Genomic DNA, 21,419 nt, shown 5'->3' on the forward strand with positions numbered 1-21,419 from the left:
ATCACAAAGAACCTTTGTGCCCTTTTTTCAGTCCATCATTGAGCTCTCTGGGCAATATAAATGTGCAGAAGTTTGGATATCCTGTATCCTGTCTAATCAGATCACTAAATTGTGCACAGAAGTCCAGGTTTTTGTAGAAACCCAGCCCTTGATAATTTTGCTGATCTAAAGGAATTCTGTAACTTGAACAAGCACTTGCTTGAGCCTGAGAACCCTAAAATGTGAGCCCATGAGGGCTAGCCCTTAACACCTAGGCCAGCACCTCTGCTGTTCTGCTCCACAAAAGTACCCGGGATCTTCCCCACTCTCTCCACCCACCTCACTTTCATGGTCTGGAGTAATGATGATGAGTTTTGACTTGAAGTCAATCATCACAGTTACACTGAGCATCGCAGGTGAAAGCAGAAGTGGGAGGCTGAGTCATACTTTTCTGACAGAAGTTAGTGTCACCTTAAACTGAGCTGCGGAAAACTCTAACATTATATGTGACTAGACACTGAAAGCCCAGGGGAACATCCAGACATGAGGAATATTTTAGAAATTTGTACTTCAGCGCAGTTTTCCAATTCTTCAGGGAAACAAGACATAGTAAAAACTGAGTATTGTAACAGAAACTTGTTGCATTTTCAGTTCCATGGGCTAATTTCTTACCCATACAATTATGAGTTGCAATAGGTTAAATGGGAAGTGTTTGGAGAATCTGCTTTAAAGATCTTTAAGAATGACAGGTACAGCTAATTAGTAACTAAAGGTAACAAGTATCTTTAGTTATTGAGGTAAGAAATCCTACAATGTGGCTTCAATCAATTTCAGATAGCTAAGCCCAGACATCTCTTTTTAAAAAAGTATTTATTTTTCATAGAGATGGGTTTCTCACTATGTTGCCCTGGCTGGTCTCAAACTCCTGGGCTCAAGCAATCCTCCTGCTCCAGCCTCCCAAGGCACTGAGATTACAGGTATGAGCCACCAGGCCGAGCCTCAGGCATCTCTTCAATGTTATTTTCTCATTAAATGCTCATACCAACCTCATGTGGTAGGTTATTAACAGTCTCATTTTTTAGGAAGAAAAACCTGAGGTGGAACAAGTTGTTCAAGGTCTTATGCTAGTGAGGGCAGTATGGGGACCTGAGCGTGCTGCTGTCTGGTATCCCTTATCTGACGGCAGAAGAATGGATTTCAGCTGAGCGTGAAGATGACTTCCAGCCTGTCCCAATAGGTTTCTGTAAGAAACCTCTGAGTTGAAGTGTATGTCACTTTCAAATTCACCAAACAGAGGTGGTGCTGAAGTCTAACGTCCCATAAAGACTGTAAGAGAAGCATCCTTAAGTATGATTGATAAAATAAGCTCATAAAATAATCTCATTTGTATATAGTTTGTTTCTTGTTGGAGATTGGACCTGAGAGGTAGATACATCTTTATAGCCCCACAAAAACCAGGAGGGGACAAGTATTTTCCCAACTCTGATGAAGAGTCCATATTTTAGCCAAAGTCAAAGAGCAAGTAACAGGAAAAACATAAACCAAGTTGACCCTCTTGCATTGACTTGACTATATAATTGGAAAAACATGATTAAACAAACAAACAAACACGAAATTACCCAGCATCCTCTGTGTGTGTAGACCAGTGTGGAGACGTAGCTTGTCGTGTTCTCTCCTTGTTGAATGCAGAGGTAGTTATAAAGGCGGGAACTGGAAAAGGGAGATTTCTGTTGAATTCAAGGAGCCAAAGTACTCAGAGCATCGTTTCCCAATTTTGGTTTTGTACCTGTCTAAGGGTCTCCATTCCTAAACTCACAGGGCTACGGCACACCATCAAGGTGTGAAATGAGGCCAAGTTACAAATTCGATAAAGATGTGTGTGCACACAGATGGGTAGGGAGGGGGCCTGCAGGCCTTTGACAAGCACATTTGTCTGCAGTAATAAAACTGTGTGAGAGGAAGGAGAGGGGCCAGGAGGAAAAACCAGAAGGAAAGGAAGATGGGGGTGAGAAGGGGAACAAGGGAAAAAGTGAGATAATAGAGATTATGTAGAGAAGAGGAAGTTTTTAAAAATGAAAGGAAGAGAAATAGAGAAAGAAAGGGAAAAATAAGATAATAAAAGAATAGAAAGGAAACAAAGAAAGAAGAGAGAGAGAAGACAAAAGAGAGTAAAAGGGGATGGAAGGAGAGAAAACAGACAACCAAGGGAGAAAAAAATGAGAAAGGAAAAAAGCAGCCAGTGCGTTGGCTCATGCCTGTAATCCCAGCAGTGTGGGAGGCTATGGTGGGTGGATCACCTGAGGTCAGGAGTTCAAGATCAGCCTGGCCAACACGGCAAAACCCTGTCTCTACTAAAAATACAAAAATTAGCCGGGCGTGGTGGCAAGTGCCTGTAATCCCAGCTACTCAGGAGGCTGAGGCAGGAGAATCACTTGAACCCGGGAGGCGGAGGTTTCAGTGAGCCGACATCGCGCCCCTGCACTCCAGCCTGAGCAAAAGAATGAAACTCCGTCTCAAAAAGAAAAAGGCAGAAGAAGCAGAGGAGGAAAGAAGGTGAGTCTTCCCCAAGCCTCAGGTAACCACAGCAGGAAAAGTTCATGGAAGCTCTGCCCACCACATAGTATCAATGCAGCTGCCCAGTGCCAGCCTGCACAGCGTTGTTCCCACATCAGCTCAGGGAAGGAAGTCTTCAGTGGTCCCCTTCTTTTCCCTCTTCCTCCCCACAGCCCTACCCCAAATCTGATGCTCTGGGTCAGAGAAAAAAAAAATGGCACCAAGAATCCTTCCTCCTGCCTCTGCTCACTTTAATTCTATTGTGTTTGTGTGTCTCCTCTCTAACTCATCACTAATTCTAGGGAGGCATTTGTTGCTATAATAACACCTACAGGTTCCAGTCTCCGGGACTTATCTTGAGGAAGGCAGGGTTTTGCCTTGTCCATCACTATAGCTTCACACATTTACACACTCAATAAATATTTGTGCAAGGAATAAATGGGCCAGTGAGTGAATGAATGAGGTCATGGGCTTGCAGCCAAGACACACAGGCCCTACTTCCCTGTAGTCTTCTGTTCCTATACTGAGCCTTGCAGCCAAGATGGCTCCAGGGACAACTCTAAGTCACTTTTCATGTATTAATTTATTTAATTCTCACAAGCCTCTTGAGATAGATCCTATTATTTCCCCATTTCACAGATGAGAAAATTGTGGCACAGAGAGGTTAAGAAATGTGTTTAAGGCTCACATCTAAATATAGCACAGCCAGGCAGCGTCTCCGAAATCAAACTCCTCAGGGCGGCACTCCACTGCCTCTATAACAACACAGATGACAAAGTTCCAGTACTGTTTGCAGCATCTTTCCCATGAATTATTTAAATTTGGCTTTATTTTCCCTTTCTGTCACGAATCATTATGCTCTATGCGAAGTCAGATTTAAGAAAGGAAAAGAGAAACTTTTAGCCCCTTGTATCTGGAGTGACCTCAGGCCATGAGAGAGGTAGGGGGGCCAGGGAGGGCACACAGTGGGTGCAGGGTCACCCTCTGGGTACCATGGCCGCTGGTATGTGTATAGCCTGCTCATTTACAAAGTAATTTCACATCATGTGTTACCAACCTTCACAAAAACTTTGTGAAAGGGTGTTATACCAATTTCATTCATCAGAAAACTGAGGCTCACCGAGGTTAAATGAAGGGAAAATAAATAGTGAGTGACTAAGCAAGGACCCAGCACAGAAGCTATCTTCTGAGGGCTTGGGGGTTTGCATTTTTGTTTTCCATTTTCTGTTTGTGGTAGAGATGGGAGTCTCACTCTGTTGCCCAGGGGGGTCTTCTGGGGCCCAAGCAATCCTTCTGCCTTAGCCTCCCAAAGTGCTAGGATTACAGGCATCTGCCACCAAGCTTGGCCCATCTGTTTTTTAGGACTTTCTATCAAGCTCAGTTTCATGTTCTTGGGATTAGGGTGCATCCTAAGAGCAAGCCAGGTACCCAGGGCTGTCCCCTCCATGTCCTGGCCCCAGGCCTTGGGCTTGATGGTGGCACATTCTATTGCCAAGGACCCCTCCTCACACGAGCCAGACTGCCTGGAGGTCCCAGAACCAGCACCACTTTTTAATACACCCCCCAAATTCAATTTTCATTACTTAAGTAATGAAATAACTTAGAAATTGTTTTTGCCTCCCTCCCCACTTCTGCTAATGTGCGGAAGCACGTAACCCAGCATCCCTGGGACAAAGGCCCCCAATAAATCTAAGTTCCCCTTCCTGGCAAGAGTATTCAAGTGCAATATATTCTTTGTTCACAGGCGATTTGCCAATGTTTCTGGCGTTCTATCAGCCTACCATTGTTTGGTTTTACAACAACTTCCAGTTCTAAAAGCAGGGCATTGCATATACTTACTTTGAACATGAAAGTAAATTAAATTTGCTTTGAGAATTTCATAACGCCCTCTGACACAATGGGGTGTCACAAAAGCAGGCCTGGGATCACTGGTCTGTAGATATAGTGCAGAAGAGAGTAAAATGAAAAATTGACAAATAATATCTACCTAGAGGCATATGGTTTATAATAATGCACATTGATCTCCTTTTAGGAGGAAAACACATATATATAAACAATTGTCAATGATGTGCAACACATTCAGTAGTGTGGCTTTTTAAATTTGTTTTTATAATAAAAATATAATCATGGTATGCGTTAAATGAAACAGGAAAAAGAAAATAGCTACTCGATCATTAATAAGAGAGCTTCAGGGATCATGTTTCCTTCACTAGCTTCACGGGCATTTATATTTCTACTTAGTTACAAGAATCTGTAATTACAATTCTAGCTGTAATGATGACAGTTAATAGCAAAACACTATTGAGGTGGGAAAATCCCATAAGACTTAGGGCTGGGAGATCCAGGTTTTAGTTCCACATGTGCTGTCACCTCTCGGAACTCCCATGTCCTCAGGTGTAAACCAAGGATAAGGACTCTGTCCTATCTCTCTGTGGAGGCAGAATTGTGGCCCCTGAAGAATGTCCATGTCCTGATCCCCAGAACCTGTGAATATGTTGTATTACATGGGAACAAGGAATTAAGGTTACAGGTGGAATTAAGGTTGCTGCTCAGCTGACCTTAAAATAGGAAGCATAGCCTGGGTTTTCCAGGTGGACCCAATGTAATCACAGGATCCTAAGAGAAAGAGTTGGTCAGAACCTGGCCAGCATGGCGAAACCCCATCTCTACTAAAAATACAAAAATTAGCCGGGCGTGTTGGCGTGCACCTGTAATCCCAGCTACTCGGGAGGCTGTGGCAGGAGAATCGATTGAACTTGGGAGTCAGAGGTTGCAGTGAGCCATGATTGCACCACTGCACTCCAGCCTGGGCAACAGGGCGAGACTCCATCTTATATGAAAAGAGAAGAAAAAAAAGATGTGTCAACGGAAGAAAGGCACAGAGAAATGCACTGTTGCTAGCTATGAGGATGGAGGACGGTGGCGGTGAGGAAAGGATGTGGGCAGCCTCTAGAAGGTGGAAAAGGCAAGGAAGAGGAGTCTCCACTAGAGCCTCCAGAAAGGCCTGTAGCCCGGCTGACACCTTCATTTTTGCCCGGGGAAACCCAGATCAGACTCTGATCTTCAGAAATGTAAGATAATAAATCTGTGGGGTTTTTGTTTTGTTTTTTTGAGACAGAGTTTCACTCTTGTTGCCCAGGCTGGAGTGCAATGGCACAATCTTGGCTCACTGCAACCTCCACCTCCCAGGTTCAAGCAATTCTCCTGCCTCAGCCTCCCAAGTAGGTGAGATTACACGTATATGCCACCACACCCAGCTAATTTTTTATTTTTAGTAAAGATGGGGTTTCACCATGTTGGTCAGGCTGGTCTTGAACTCCTGACCTCAGGTGATCCACTCGCCTTGACCTCCCAAAGTGCTGGGATTACAGGCATAAGCCAGCACACCCGGCCTAATCTGTGTTGTTTTAAGCCACTAAGTTTGGGGTAATCTGTAGCAGCAGCCGTAGAAAATGAATACACTCCTTCACGGAGTTGCTATGAAGGCTGAACCAATGATGTCTATAAGATCTCTCTGCTATGCAAACGTGAGGGATTCGTGTGCCACGCCACAAAGGCGCCTGCTCTGCAAACAAGAAGTCTGGTGGGGGTGGGAGGCAGTAACAGGGACACAGGTGACCATGCAGCAGGATGAGAGCCTCCAGGTTGAGTGTGGGCTTCTTCTCCATGCTCCCACACCAACCTGTGTTTCCTTCTATCCCAGAGCTCACCATTGTGAGTTCTATTTAGCCATGATATGTTTGTTAATCAAGTTTGGATCTCTAAAACCTAGCACAGTGCTGGCACACACAGGAGGTGCTCAGTGAGTGTTAAGTGAAACACATAAGTGAATGCATAGTGCGTGGAGCCAAACATGGGGCCCATGGACAATCCACCAAATTGGATGTTCACGTGATTGCCTCTCATGTCCCTCTTGTTTTCCTCTAGTAAGCCATCATTTTCCAAAGAGCATTCCACAGCACATGAATGATTTTAGTGGGACGCTCCATAGAAAAGGGGGTCATATAATCAAATTAAGTGGGAAAACACTGCAAATCCTTTCTCTGTCTCTCTCTTATAGAATGAAAATGCACATCCACATAATAAAGGCTCTGAAAAGTTCTTTGGTAGAGAAAACTGTCTGATTTACCCCATATTTTCCTACTAATCCCTTTACTTGCGCAACTATTCTAATAAAAGAGGATATGCTTTAGGAACTTCTGCCTTCAGGAAACTGCTGCTTAGGTGACCCAGCTATGACAGAGGAGTGTCTGTCACGCTTGGGCTATAGCAGTGGCTCTCAAACTCCAGTGAGCATCTGAAGCCCCTGGAAGCCTTGCTAGAATGCAGAGTGCTGGGCCCACATGCAGGGATTATGATCCCATGGGTCTGGGTGGGGCTGAGGAAACAGATCCTGATGCTGCTGGTCCAGGATCATGCATTAGGAATCACCAGACAGGGTTGTTGGAGGGGTCCTGTCTTCCCCAACTAGTCTGTGACAGGAGTAATAATCGCCAAGACATCCCCAACAGGAGGGGAATGCTGGGGACCAAAGTCAGGACTGCAAATGCCAGCTGCCCTACCTTAAGTAGAGATTTCTCCTCTCTTCCCAAGCTGACATCTTTTATTTTATGATAATAGGGAAGGAGGCTGTTCAGTACAGATATGTTAAGACACAGTCGCAAACAACTTCCTGCATTGTCCTGGTGTAGAGACCCAGGGCTGGGAAGGGGAGTGCGACAGCCTGGTGCCCCACTGAAGAGCCTGATGTGCTGAAGGAACCCTCTAGCAGTGAGGCACGGCACAGGAGTAGGTGGGCTGCTTTTCCAGATAGGTTCGCACTAGCTTTTAAGAACCACCAAAAACATCCATAATGTCCTACAGTGTCTTCCTCCCCGAGCAGTTTGTGTAGTGTCTCTGCAAAGTGACTGAGCGTAATTTTGTTCTACAGCTGTGTCTGTGAGCAACCACGTCTGAAGCACTGAATGACCTCCCTGTGACCTTAATATGACCGCCATATCAATGGGGTAACAACACTCTGGCCCTTCCATTTGCCACTCCACTACCAGAGTGATCTTCTCCCCTGCAAAGAACACCCCAATGGCTCTTAAGATAAAGCCCAGAATCCCAAATAGGGTGTTCTCTGTGCGCCCCACACGCCGACCTTCCTTTGCCAATCACATGCGGGCCTTGTACTCCCCTATGTTACATAAAAGAGCCAAAGATGCTTATTCCTCACCCTAGGCTGAGACCCTTTAGCTCACAAACATGCTGGCACAAAACTCAAATTTTTAATACATGCAACTGTTTTTAAATAGCCAAACAGGCAGATTTTTAACCACTTAGGGCCTGCCTGCCTGCACACCTGTGAAACTATACCCAGCATCTGTTGGCCACTGATAGGCCTTGTGTTATCAGACCCCAAGATGCTGCTGCCCTTCTGAGGTCTCAGACCAAAAGACTCCCCACCGTGCTGCTGGATGACCTCACCTTGACATTTAAGGCCCCTTTCCAATCTCCCTCTCCCCCAGGAGTTGCTGTGCCCTCCTCCACAGCCGACCATAAGCCTCTGAACAGTCTCATGCTGTGAGGACGTCCCCTCTCATGCAGCCCTGTCCAAGCACTGCCCAGTAAAGTTCGCTGTGCCACTGCCTCTCATGGATATAGCTTTTCCCTTGATCAGCTCCCAAATCCCTCAAACCCTCTACACCTGGCCATCAGGTTTAACCACACTAGTCTGCCTGCCTGGCAGGCATACCTCAGCCCCATCTCCAGGAAAGCCCGTCCTCCTCCTCCCCCACGAGACTGAGGGGAATCACCTGACTACACCCGCTGAGAGCTCCCTGCACCTCTCACTCGTTTGCTACCAGCTGCACCAATTACTGCAGCTGTAAATCCATTAATTCCCTGGATTATCTGATGATTGCACCCCTCTCACTAGGCTGTGATCTACCTGACAGCAGGCTCCACATCAACTTTTCTCACCATCGTGACCCCAGTGCCAGCCCAGCACCTGGCATCAAGTAGACTCTCAATAAATATTTGTGTGTGGAAAAAAAGAAGGAACAAAATGGCTTGACAAGGATTGTGTTGACATGAAATATCCACATTCCTATGAGAAACATAGGGTTTTTGCTATCCTGAGAAGCCAGTGTTTTGCCCTATTGGATTCAATGCAGATCAACACATCAGCTTTTTCATTTATTTCTCTGTGAGCCTTGTATGGTCTCTGGCTCATTAATGAGCCGATTCCTGGCCCCTCTATTGGCCACTCCAAAACCAGAGTGATCTTTTCAAATTACATTAGCCCCAATCCAGTCTTGAGAGGAGAGGCAGGTAAAACGAATCATTAAAAAATAATAATAAAAGGCCAGGTGCAGTGACTCATGCCTGTAATCCCAGCACTTTGGGAGGCTGAGGCGGGCGGATCACGAGGTCAGGAGATTGAGACCATCCTGGCTAACACAGTGAAACTCCGTCTCTACTAAAATATACAAAAAATTAGCCGGGCATGGTGGCAGGCGCCTGTAGTCCCAGCTACTCGGGAGGCTGAGGCAGAAGAATGGTGTGAACCCGGGAGGCGGAGCTTGCAGTGAGCCGAGATCATGCCACTGCCCTCCAGCCTGGGTGACAGAGCGAGACTCTGTCTCAAAAATAATAATAATAAATAATAATAATAAAAGAATCACTTTATCATTGTTTAGAATTCTGTGATTTTTCCACGATTTTCCCACATGTGTGAGTGTGCATAATGAAACAAGAATTGCAGTGGAAGGTGAAATAGCATTATACTTCCTGGACACTTACTGTGCCGTGTGAAATGTCATCCTCCTATCTAAAGTCCTTTATCACCAGTTTGATTGAGTTCACTCAAAACCACAAGCATGCGGTTTATTTCATTACTGAGTCCATGCACAATGAGAATGGGCCATCGGATTATAAAACACACCAAGGGAAGTGAGGGAAAGGGAGGCATTTGCACAGCTGGCCATAATTCCTTTATTAAGCATTTCCTGAGCTTCCTATCTACTTTGGGCAGCCTGGCCCATCCCACTCCCTGCGGTGCATGGAACTTTCCCTGCACAGCATATGGCCTTTTATGGGATGAAGTGGTCAAAAAGTCATCACAGATAACAGAGGCAGCAACCATGAAAACATCAGTACCATAGGTGTGCCCGCAGTCCTGGCCCTGCGGGGTGGAGTACTCCAGGCAGCCAGCTCTCTCTTCTAGGGGTGGGCAGGGCGCCCCGCCGTTCTGAGGCTCCTGCTGCACCGAGCGCCTCCGCACACGGGTTGTAGGCTTGCACTGGTCTGCACAACCACTCCAGGGGCTCCATTCCCCCACAAAGCACGGGCGAGCTGAAAAACAGCACAATAGGATGCTCACCTGAGTAAATCTGGCCAGGCTGCCAGGCTGTTCCCGCCAACACAAACAGCTGAGTTTAGCCCCATGTAAACTTCGCCTGGCTCCAGGCCCTGTATCAGGAGACACACACAAAGCCTCAGCAGGTCCCAGTTGACACTGACTCCATCTGCCCACCCTGATGGTGAATTGATAACCTGGTACCCCTTAGAAGCAGCTGGATACCCTGGGATCCTAAATGTGGGTCTGACCCAGGGAAACACACCTAAGGAGATGAGAAGGATGCTTTCAGGGGAATTTCTCATACTCCCTGGGCTGAGATCAGATATTTGCTTTTGTTTTTCCTTGATATTAACTTTATCTGCCCCTGCCCATAACATTTTTATTATAACAAGACATTCTCATCATAGACAACATAAACAAAAAGTATGAAAAAGAAAATGTACTTCACCCACCAACAATCCCATCACGTACCCAGGTCAATTCTTCTCAGCAAATGTGTCTTCATAAGAAACAGGGCTTAGGGCCATGCACAGGGACCCCTATACTTTAAGCTTCTCCTGTTTATTCTATTTTCTTTCTCCATGGCTTGTAGACTCATGAACTATGAGGGCTGGAGTTTAGAGATGAGCCACCGGAGCCCAGAGAGGTAAAGAGTATTCACGGTCACACATGAAGAGGCAGAGTCAGGCCAAGAATCTGGCCCTGGAGTCTTCTTTGTGCTGTTGGTCTATGCTTTTCCACACGATCTGGTCGGCGTGGGGCTCAGCTGGTTTCTCAGCAGACAGCCGTGCACTGGGCTGCTCCCTGGAGTCCAGCAATACGTACTGGGATTCCCCTGATGGACAACTAAAGCCATTCTCCTTCCTTGATTGTAAAGTCCACTTACCAAATCTGAAGATGTAATTTAAAAATGCAGTTTCCTCACCATGACCATAAAATCAATATGGCATCACATTTAACTTTCTCATTGAAAGTTCTAATGTGTCTCAGACTGTAATCAGCTTTTAAATTGAATTATTTCAGGATTTAAAATTAAATATAAGAAAAGGAAAGAACTAGAAGACAGAAGACATGCCCATGACCTAGATGCCAAACATTTTTTTCCCCTTGAAGTGTGATCCACTTTCCTATCATCCTCACACTTTCCAATTCATAGTGTTTCCCACAAGAATTAGCACTCTGACTTCTTTGAAAGCTTGACTTGAACTTCTGCACTCATGGTTTTTGGAGGACATGTGATTTGGCAGCGCATAGCTACCCCCAACATAAAAAGGGTCTCATGCAACATAAACATGTCAGTAATTTTAAAATTTCCATACTAGTTTAAAACACGCTTTCATTCATCAACTAAATGCCCACAGGTATCACATGTCAACTACCTAAAGAAGCCAGAATAAGCCATGTTACAGTTCATTCCCAATATCTGCCACGCATACATCTTTCGGAAAAACACTAACAGGTCACTTCCTGCTTTTGTTGGCTCTTGTTAGCCCTGTCCTTTTTATTTTCATGATTTCATAATTTCATTGGCCCATCGAACCAAAAAGCATTTAAAGAGATCCCCTAGGCTGCGAGCTGATTGAGAAGGACTCCTTCTATCCTTCATTATTTCAATACCTCTTTTCTTCCACCTTCAGCCTTGAGTCTAGCTAGTCCTGCTGTGATGTGTTGGGCTTGAACAATACTTAATATTGCATACAAAAGAATGCACTTGTTTCAAATATTAACATCTGGACATCACTATAAAATACACTTTTGCCATAGCATTAACTCACAACTTAGTAATATGGCCTTGAATTAGACTTGGTCCTTATGGTAAAAGATGACACTGGAGAGGGTTTTCTGACTGAACTCAGCCTCCCAGGATTCCATCGTCATATGTATCTCTTGTCTAGTATTTGCTTCTTGTATTTGGTTTGGTCTCACAGTTGAAGTCCTCAAAATTACAGAATCAATCATTGCATCAAGTTGTTCCTATTCGTTAAAGTTTGTCCCTAGCAAAACACTATATCCTGTTTTTCCAATCCATGATTTTAAAAGCTCCATAAAGAGAATCAGAAAGTTGTAGGATCCAGAACAATGACATCTCAATAGCTTCATTATGAGACAAAATAAAAAACACTCAATCAGAATTATAGGAATAAAAAGGTGTTTCACAAAATATTTTGCGTCAGAAGATTAAATAAATTAAGAAGTATTTATTTCTATTCTGCACCAAAGATTCTATTCTTGGTTAGCTTGTGAACTTTTGATTATTTGGATTGCAAGCCATCATAGATCACAAGAGATCTTTGGTCATGGAGGTTAGGGGAAGTACGGAAACCTCTGACAGATTTATTACAAGTCATTTATTACTGCTGCCTGACACAGATTTCCTTTTGGATGATTCCAATAGTATTCGTATCCCCTTTTGCACTAGCTTATCTAATTCACATCTATTCACAGCATATCAAAATATTCTTTTTACAATCTGGCCTTCTCGATCTTCACTTGAGTTTCACCAGCTGTTAATGGAGCCGACAGACTGTGGCACCTAGGAGCGGCATGGTGGCCTTTGACTCCAAGTTTGTCACAGCTTCTCAGTTGCTTCAGAGTTAGGATTTGATGACATCATCCACCCCTTTTAGGAGAAGAAAGCCTAGATTTAATGGATGCCAGGAAGCTCGGAAAGCTTGCTCTTTTCTTTTCTTCTTTGTTTAAACTCAAGCTAATATTCAGGTTGGGTCTCCCCAGAAGCAGCCCGTGAGACATGGATTTAAATGCAAGTAATTTATTTGTGAGGTGATCTCAAGCACCATACAGGAGTTGAGAACAGAGTCAGAGAGGGAGACAGAAGCAAGCACAGACAGAAAATAAAAAAAGCTAAAAGCTCTGCTGAAGGCCTGGTGGGCACCCCTGGCTCTCAGCTCATTGGAGAGTGAGATAATGGATGTAGATTTAGAGTGAAAGAAATTATCAAGTCCTTGCCCACTTACCAACTGGTCCCCCTTTCTCAAGACCTTTCCAGTTATCAGAGATTCCTACCACAGCCAAACGAGAATAAGTTATATATCTCAGTAATGAATCACACACAAGAGTGCAGCACATTTTCACAGCCCTAATGGAGATAGCCAGTCACGTCCAAGTACAATTACTTTAAAAGATGTATCACTAATTTTTAAAAAGAATAAATGACTTAGACTCCCTCATTTCCTTGGGATTTCATCTGACATCCGAACTCCCTGCTGTGACCTACAAGATTCTGTTCCTGTGTGACCTGGCCTCTGCCTGACCTTCCACTTCCACCTGCACTTCTCCGCCCACCTCTGCTCCAAGTTCAGCCACATGGGCCTATTTACCCCTTGAACACACCAAGCTCTTTCCCACACTGGGACCCTTGTACGCATTTTTACTCTGCTGGGAATATTCTCCCCACACTGGGCATGGCTGGGTCCCACTCACCCTTTAATTCCCAGACTACCTACTTCCTCTTCAGGGAGTCTTTTTCTGGCCAGCTTTTTCTAGTCTTCGCCCAGCCCCACTACACAGACACACACACACAGACACACACACACACACACACACACACACACTTATTTCCTCTCAGAGCTTGGTGTTCCTTGCCTTGTAGCATTGCCATAATTCATAATTACATATTCATTTGTTGTGTTTATTATTGATGCCCCTGAGGATCATGATAGTTTTTTATTTCATTCCTGGTGCTTGGCACATGGTAGGTGCTTAATAATATTCATTGAATGAATGAATGAAATGGCATTGGGCATGTTTCCCCTCCTCCCTAGATAATGTTCTACATTGAAACAGACTCTGGGCTGGGCGCGGTGGCTCACGCTTGTAATCCCAGCACTTTGGGAGGCCGAGGCGGGCGGATCACGAGGTCAGGAGATCGAGACCACGGTGAAACCCCGTCTCTACTAAAAATACAAAAAATTAGCCGGGCGTGGTGGCGGGCGCCTGTAGTCCCAGCTACTCGGAGAGGCTGAGGCAGGAGAATGGCGTGAACCCGGGGGGCGGAGCTTGCAGTGAGCCGAGATTGCGCCACTGCACTCCAGCCTGGGCGACAGAGCAAGACTCCGTCTCAAAAAAAAAAAAAAAAAAAGAAAGAAAGAAAAGAAACAGACTCTGATCTGCTCATATCATTAGTTAGAAGCCAAAGCACTGATGGAGGCTCCAGCAAAGGAAGGAAGTGGGGTGGAAGAGGAGATGAGCGAATCAGAAGCCCCCACAGCCAACACCATGGGAATTCTTAGCCTGGCCCAGGGTTTGGGCTCTCCTGGCAGCAATGGCCCCAAGGGTGCCCATCGGAAGGAGCATTGTTTTCTGTGCCTTAAGATCAGGTAGGTCCAAGCTTCTCCTGGCAGCTGCAAGTCCTTTAGATCCATTCTGATCTATTTATATCTCCTGCCAGGACCACATTTGAAAGTAACAAGCTTCTTTACTTTTATTATCTGTGGCACAAAATGGCATTTCCTTTCATTTGATTCAAATTTCCCTCACTCAAGAATTTCAGAATATGGTGAAAAAAAAAAATCTATGCTTACCTTTTCTGTGCCACTCATGGTCTGACATGGTCTGTGCCACTCGTGGTTTGGGGAGGTCTCCTTTCCTCCCAGCCAGACTCTTCAAGGTCATGTCTGCCACTTTTGGACCCATCTTTCTAGGCACTTCTCATCTAGGAGTTACCACTGGACTTTCTCCAGGTCTGTTCGCAGCTCAAGGAGTTGTGCCAGCCAGAGAAAGACACCCTATTCTCAGCCTTTAGGTACCAAAGGGTCATTTAAAAATATATATATATTATATATATATTTAAATGCTTTAAATAAATGCTTTTAAATAAATATATATATATTTTTAAATGCTTTTCTAGGTGATGTCAAATACATGCACACAGAGAGCAACAAAATGAGCTGACAGCCAGAGCCATTCATTTTATAAAGAGAGTTTGGACTATTTTTTCTTCGAGGTGAGGCCTTGTTCTTGTTTTCATGTAGCGGTGTCTCCTTGGTTAATCACAGACACTCAAGCACTCTCCTTTGTAATCTAGCCCTGCCTATTGGCTTTTTGCCATCTAAAAGTTTAAGGCCACCCACAAACAAGTGCTTTCTCCCTCACATTGTTAAGTTCAAATAGTCCTAATCATTCCTAAGGAAATGTTCTTACACCGTACCCACAGCAGTACCCATTTATGCATAGCTATTGTTTCTTCACATTCTGTGGAAGAAAAATAAAACAGCCCTATTATCCCCCAACACCCACACATGCACACCTCATAGTGACACAAATTTAAATATATATCATCTCCCTTTTCTTTTTTTTTTTTTTTTTGGAGACGGAGTCTTGCTCTGTCACCCACGCTGGAGTGCAATGGCGCGATCTCGACTCACTGCAACCTCCGCCTCCTGAGTTCAAGCGATTCTCATGCTTCAGCCTCCCGAGTAGCTGGGATTATAGGAGCGCACCTCCATGCCTGGCTAATTTTTTGTATTTCTAGTAGAGACGGGGTTTTGCCATGTTTGCCAGGCTGGTCTCGAACTCCTGACTTCAGGTGATCCTTCCACCTCGGCCTCCCAAAGCACTGGGATTACAGGCATGAGCCACCGTGGCCGGCCATCATCTTCCTTTCTTTCTCCATGTGTGTTCCTCTTTCAGCAGAACCTTGTCAAAGCTTCTCTGAAAGCCAAATGATACTACATTCCCCAAGTGCCTATTACTCCCTCAGAAAGCTCAAATAAAATGATCAAGACTTTTCTCCCCCTCTTGCAGAAACCATGTTATCTGGCCCCCAAAGGGTTTTTTTTTTCTTTTGAGACATTTACTGGACTAGTTCCTGAAGTACTAGCAAGATGACATGGGCTGCGTCATTTGATAAATAGAATTTTATACACTATGTAACCCAGGGGAAAAAATGATATGAATAAAAAAGATAATAGTACTTTTTCTTTCTGGGTAACAGGTTTCCAGGTGAGTTGTTTTCTTGTTTTGCACATTTCTGTATTTTCCAAATTTTCTGCAACAAACATATATTTTATAGTAAAGGAAGGAAAATCTCTTATAAAGGAAACGTGACTACACCCTGGATGGCAGTGTGGTCTGAAGCCATGGATAACATTACCTGGTGGGGATGGGTGGGACAGCTGCTCACATTCTTTTGACAAACACTATTAAGTGGCATCATGGTAGCCACTGGAGCTTATGAAAACAGGCAAGACACACTCTGCCCTCGAGGAGCCCCAAGTAGATGGAGGGAGAAGCCTTGCTCACTCTGCTGGTGTTTATGTGGGGCCTCCCCCGCAAAGCACACTGCTTCTCATAAGACCTCATTTCTCTGAGGCAGAAAAACATCATGTTTTGATGTATGGGCTCTGGATCTGGATGACCTGGGTTCAAATCTCACTACACCAGTTATTAGTGTTGTGACTTTGGACAAGTTACCTAACCTGTCTGTGCCTTGCTTACCTCGTATGTAAAATGAGACCAAAATGAAGAATAACATCAGTGGGTTGTGGGATCCAAGTAAGTTAATAACTGTGAAGTGCTTGGGAGATTGCCTGGTATGGCGTAAATGTTAAGTGTTAACAACTTGACCCTCCTTCACTGCTCACTCAGGGCTGCAGCCAAATTCTGCTAAGTCAAGTCCATTTGAATACTGGCTCCAGTCAGGCCCCACTCATTTTTTTTTCTTCAAAGACAAAGGCAATGTCTCTCAGACTGTTCTGGCTCCTGTAAAGCCTCAACTCTCTAAATCATCGTAGACTCTGGCATCTTTCCTTTGGGTGAGTTTGGAGCCCATATTTTCAAGCATGGTCCCTCTTTCCCTCCAGATATGATGTCATCAGGCTCTGGCTAGTTTGTTTCCTAGACTCTCCATAAATCTAGGAGGAGACACCAGCCCATATAGGCTATTCAATATTTGTCCTGCTTCACTTGGGTTAATTATTACCCTCTCCTTAAGCTGCCAATCAATGATCTAATGCAACTACTGTTCTATGATCTTAGAAAATGCAAATTCTAGGAACTCGGCTGGAGAATTAGAGATTGGGGTGTTATCCACCTCATAAGCAAGTTTTCCAAGAAGTTCTTCCAGGGCAGGGTAACTTGGATCTGTTCCCCTACTCTACTTTTCCCCATCCCTGGTAAGGCACAGCCAGTGGAGAATTTTCCATCCCTTTTTTAGTGGAGGTGGGAAGGGAGCTGTGATGCTCCCTTGGTGTTGAAACTCACGCCATCATCATAAGGAGATTTCCTGAGATCATTCCAGAACAGATGTCTTTGACAGTTTAGTAACTGTATAGATTCAATAACATTTTAGTTTTTACATGAGAAAAAAAGTCTTTTTACTTAGAAAAAGAAATGCCAGTATTTCATCTCTTAGCCACATAATAACAATAATAATGCATTTATCAAGATGAAAAAATCAGAAGGAATAGAAGTAAAGCATGCTTAGTTACACTGACTCAGTTACATTTTCCATTCACATTGAATGTAATATCACTCAAAAAAGGCTTTAGGCAGCAACAATAGGTAAAATAATGGGTAAGAAGGAAAAGAGGGCCAGGCATCCCGGCTCACACCTGTAATCCCAGCATGTTGGGAGGCCAAGGCAGGCAGATTGCTTGAGCCTAGGAATTGGAGACCAGCTTGGGCAACATGGGGAAACTTCATCTCCACAAAAAATAGCCAGGCTTGGCAGCACATGTCTGTAGTCCCAGCTACTCAGGGAGCTAAGGTGGGAAGATGGACTTGAGCCTGTGAAGCAGAAGTGTGGAGGTTGCAATGAGCTGAGATCACGCCACTGCACTCCAGCCTAGGCGACAGAATTAGATCCCATCTCCAAAAGAAAAAGAGAGAGAGAAAAGAAGAGAGTCTAAGAGGCAGAATGGTTCTATGAGTATAGAGTGGGGGTTCTAAGATGCTGAAACCTGATTTTTCTAGGAATAAGTAATAGCCATAAATTGGCAAATATATGTGGCAATTGGCAGTCTGAAATCAGGCACTTCAGATCTCAGCTCTGCTCATTGGTGTTAGCTTGAGTAATGGAAACCCTTGGAAAGCCTTAGCTGTTCTGTCTGTAAAAATGCTAGTATAGGTCACCAGGTTCTTTTCCCAAATGCTTGAGGCAGTTCAGTCTCAGTACTCAGGACTTCCTGGATCTTAGAAAGGGAATACAGTCTATGTACCTTATTTGGGGTGTCCCCCTCTCCTCAGCAGGGTCTGGAGCAGATCCTTGCAAAATATATTAATATTTTTGAGGCAAAATATAAACAAAGATTATCAATATCCTTCTATCAGTGCAAGTCAGGTGAGATTTTTGCCACCAGATGAGTTACGAAAAAGCTTTAAAATGTTAGCACTTTTTAGATTGGGATTGTCATATGGGTTTGTGGACCTGACCTGCCTTTCTTAACAATTGTTAGGATGGCCAGGCATGGCAGCTCACACCTGTAATCCTAACACTTTGGGAGGCCAAGGCAGGTGGATCACTTGAGGTCAGGAGATTGAAACCAGCCTGGCCAACATGGTGAAACCTTGTTTCTACTAAAAGTACAAAAAAATTAGCCAGGCATGGTGGCAGGTGCCTGTAATCCCAGCTACTCAGGAAGCTGAGGCAGGAGAATCGCTTGAACCTGGGAGGCGGGGGTTGCAATGAGCCAAGATCACACCACTGTACTCCAGCCTGGGTGATAGAGTGAATGAGACTCCGTCTCAGGAAAAAAAAAAAAAAAAAAAAAAAAAAAAAAAAAAAAAAAAAAAAAAAATTGTTGGGAGGATTAAATGAGACAAAGTATTAAGTATCTGGCACATGGTGTGAGTTGAATAAAATGTACTTATGATTTAATATTAACGAATACAAATTACAGCAATATGTTGTCAGAAAATTATGATGTAAATATTTAATCAAATAAAACATTCTCCGCTGTCCGCCAGTGCTAAGAGCCAACCAACAGCACATTTGCTACCTAAATGTCTACCACATACCAGGTGCAGTGCTCTGGGCTTGCCAGGCGTCGCCTCCTTCTGTCAACTCCACAGTCCCACACAGTGGTTTCATCTCCCCTGCCCCCATTTTTTTTGAGACAGGGTCTTACTCCGTGGCGCAGGCTGAAGTGCAGTGGCATGATCACAACTCACTCACTGCAGTCTCTACCTCCTGGGCTCAGGTGATCCTCCCACCTCAGCCTTCTGGGTAGCTGGGACTACAGGTGCACCACCACACCCAGCTAATTTTTGTCTTTTTAGTAGAAACAGGGTTTCGCCATGTTGGCCAGGCTGGTCTCAAACTCAGGCAATCCATCTGCCTTGGCTTCCCACTGTGCTGGGATTATAGGCATGAGTCACTGATGCCTGGCAGTATCATTCCCCTTTAATGAGGTACTTTAGGCCCCACGAGGGTGACTTCTCCAAAGTCACAAAGCCAAATGGCACCAGGGTAAAGGCTGAACCCAGGATTCTGACTTCAGAGGCAAAATTGAGGCATTCGGGTTACTTCTGGGATTAAAAAAAATCACAAATAAAAAACAAATATTTGAGACTTAGACTCTGTGAGAGGGAAGGCTGCATTCCAGGAGTTGCCCCGAACCAGTTTCCAGCTGCCAGGTCAGCTCTGAGCCCGGGAGGCAGGCGGTGGCCGCTCTGCCCAGGAGCCACAGTCGGCATGGTTGTGGCACGGGTCCAGGGCTGAGCACGCTGGGCCTCTCGGCTCCGGGCCCTCTGCTCTCACCCTCAGAAGGGCAGGCTTAGTCCCACCAAGTGGCCACCTTCCAACTGTCTTTATTTTCCTCCTCCCTTTGCAAGAAACTTCAGACACAGAATTTCTCAAGACGGAGCTTTTCAGTCCCGCACCTGCTTCCTTATAGGCCTGCAAGGTCCTCTGTTGACTCTGCCACAGGGTATTGAGGGCTTCAGAATATGCTCCTTTTAAAATTCAATCTGACACCATCTCCTTTTCCCCCACTCACAGCTCTTCTCTGGGGCACACACAGTGATTTCTGAGATCTTCACAAGACAGCAGGCCATCTCACCGCTTCCATACTTACCCACTAAATCCCCACTCCAAAACCATAGGCTCTTTGTCTCACTATTCTACCGCCTAGACTGAAAATAAGCAATTTCTTTTTGACCAAATAAAGACTGAGGGTTTTGCAATTCCTTGGAGCACTGTTAGGTCTCACTAGAAAGCAAGTTCTTCTCGAGACATTTGCCTTGTCTCTCCTCATCCCTCTTATGTGCCTGAATCTCTCCAGATCTGGCTGCCTCCAGCATCTGTCCTGTTCACCATTTTGGCCTCAAGGCCTAGCACAGGGCCTGGCACAAGCAGGTGATGCCCACAGTAACTGCTGGATTGTGACATTGGGTTTCCCTCCTACAGCCTGCCTCTCCCTCCTCCAGCAGGCCTCTTCCTCATTCTCCAGGCCCAGGCTCGCCCATTACTTCCTCAGGTGAGTCTTCCTTGAATTCCTTGGGTCTTTTAAGAGCTCCCTTCCAGGTCAGCTCCTGGATCACCTATTTCAGTGCTAAGTGTGTCGAACAGGGGTTTGCACAGGTTGCCCAGCTAGAGTAGAAAGTCCTAGAGAGCAGAGACTGCATCTTCGTCACTTCTCTATCCCTGCGCTTACCACAGATCAGGGGACATTAACTGGGTCACAGGAATTCCATAATTACCTTTAAAACGTACGCAAGCCCCTCATGAGAGAGAGGCTTTGCTTGAGTTATGCAGGAAAATGAGGCCGACAGTTTAGGATGCTGTGAGGAGGAGCTGGAGACACCTGGCTCAAGGGCACTGCATTTCCTAAATAGCTGACTCTTCCATCTTACTTTAGTGGTAAAATACTCTGACCTTAGAGCCAGAAAGGGAAAGAAGCTTATCAAAAAGCTTTATCAAAAAGAATATCAATATTCACAGGTAAATCATTAGCTTTCAACCAGGGTCAAAAAATCTTAATGCTTTCAACTGTGTTCTTTCAGCATCGGGCCTGGCCACGGGCTGAAGCCCTCTTCAAACAGCGCAGAGGCAGGAGGGATGCTCCCCGCCACTGGGTATCCGGTTGCCCAGGGAATGGCATAGCCCCAGAAAATGCTGAGGCTCCCACACGTCGGGATCCTTCAGCTCGAACCCTAATATCTGTGTGGCTTTGGGGATGATGTGATTAACAGGAGCAGGGCGACTTACTTCCATGGCTGGCTTCTCTCAGGTACACCTTGTTCCTCAGGGCTGTACTCATCATTTGTTCCTTTATCTTTTAATCCAATTAAACCAGCTTTTATTGAGCCCTTACAGGGACGAGGAACTGTGAGATACTGTGGGAAATTTAAAGTTGAAAAAGACTGACCCTAAAGGAAAACCAGCAAGATTACAACATAATAGGGACCTCGAGATAAAATCCTTGTCATGCTGTATAGAGAAAATTAAACTCCAAGAACATACTGTACACCTCCTAGGAGAAAGAGGCTGTGCTACATTTTGGGGTCCAGAGATGAGGACACCTTCAGATTTTTAAGACCTTGCTCTCCAGAAGAAGGTAATAATACCTTCCCAGAGCACGCC

The 21,419-nt window shown here is 45.0% G+C and overlaps 1 protein-coding gene across 1 annotated transcript in view; it reads right to left on the reverse strand.

Moving 5' to 3' along the window:
- Window positions 1-21,419, reverse strand: part of SBSPON (somatomedin B and thrombospondin type 1 domain containing) — a 28,071-nt gene that overhangs the window by 5,841 nt on the left and 811 nt on the right. Inside the window, exons 2-3 of the mRNA XM_055286505.2 lie at window positions 9,676-9,870; window positions 1,599-1,689 (exon numbers count right to left, since the gene is read on the reverse strand). Of these exons, the coding sequence (XP_055142480.1) occupies window positions 1,599-1,689; window positions 9,676-9,870 (286 nt within the window). The remainder of the gene's footprint in view (window positions 1-1,598; window positions 1,690-9,675; window positions 9,871-21,419) is intronic.

Source organism: Symphalangus syndactylus, chromosome 7 (assembly GCF_028878055.3).
Source record: "Symphalangus syndactylus isolate Jambi chromosome 7, NHGRI_mSymSyn1-v2.1_pri, whole genome shotgun sequence".
Taxonomy (NCBI): Eukaryota; Metazoa; Chordata; class Mammalia; order Primates; family Hylobatidae; genus Symphalangus; species Symphalangus syndactylus.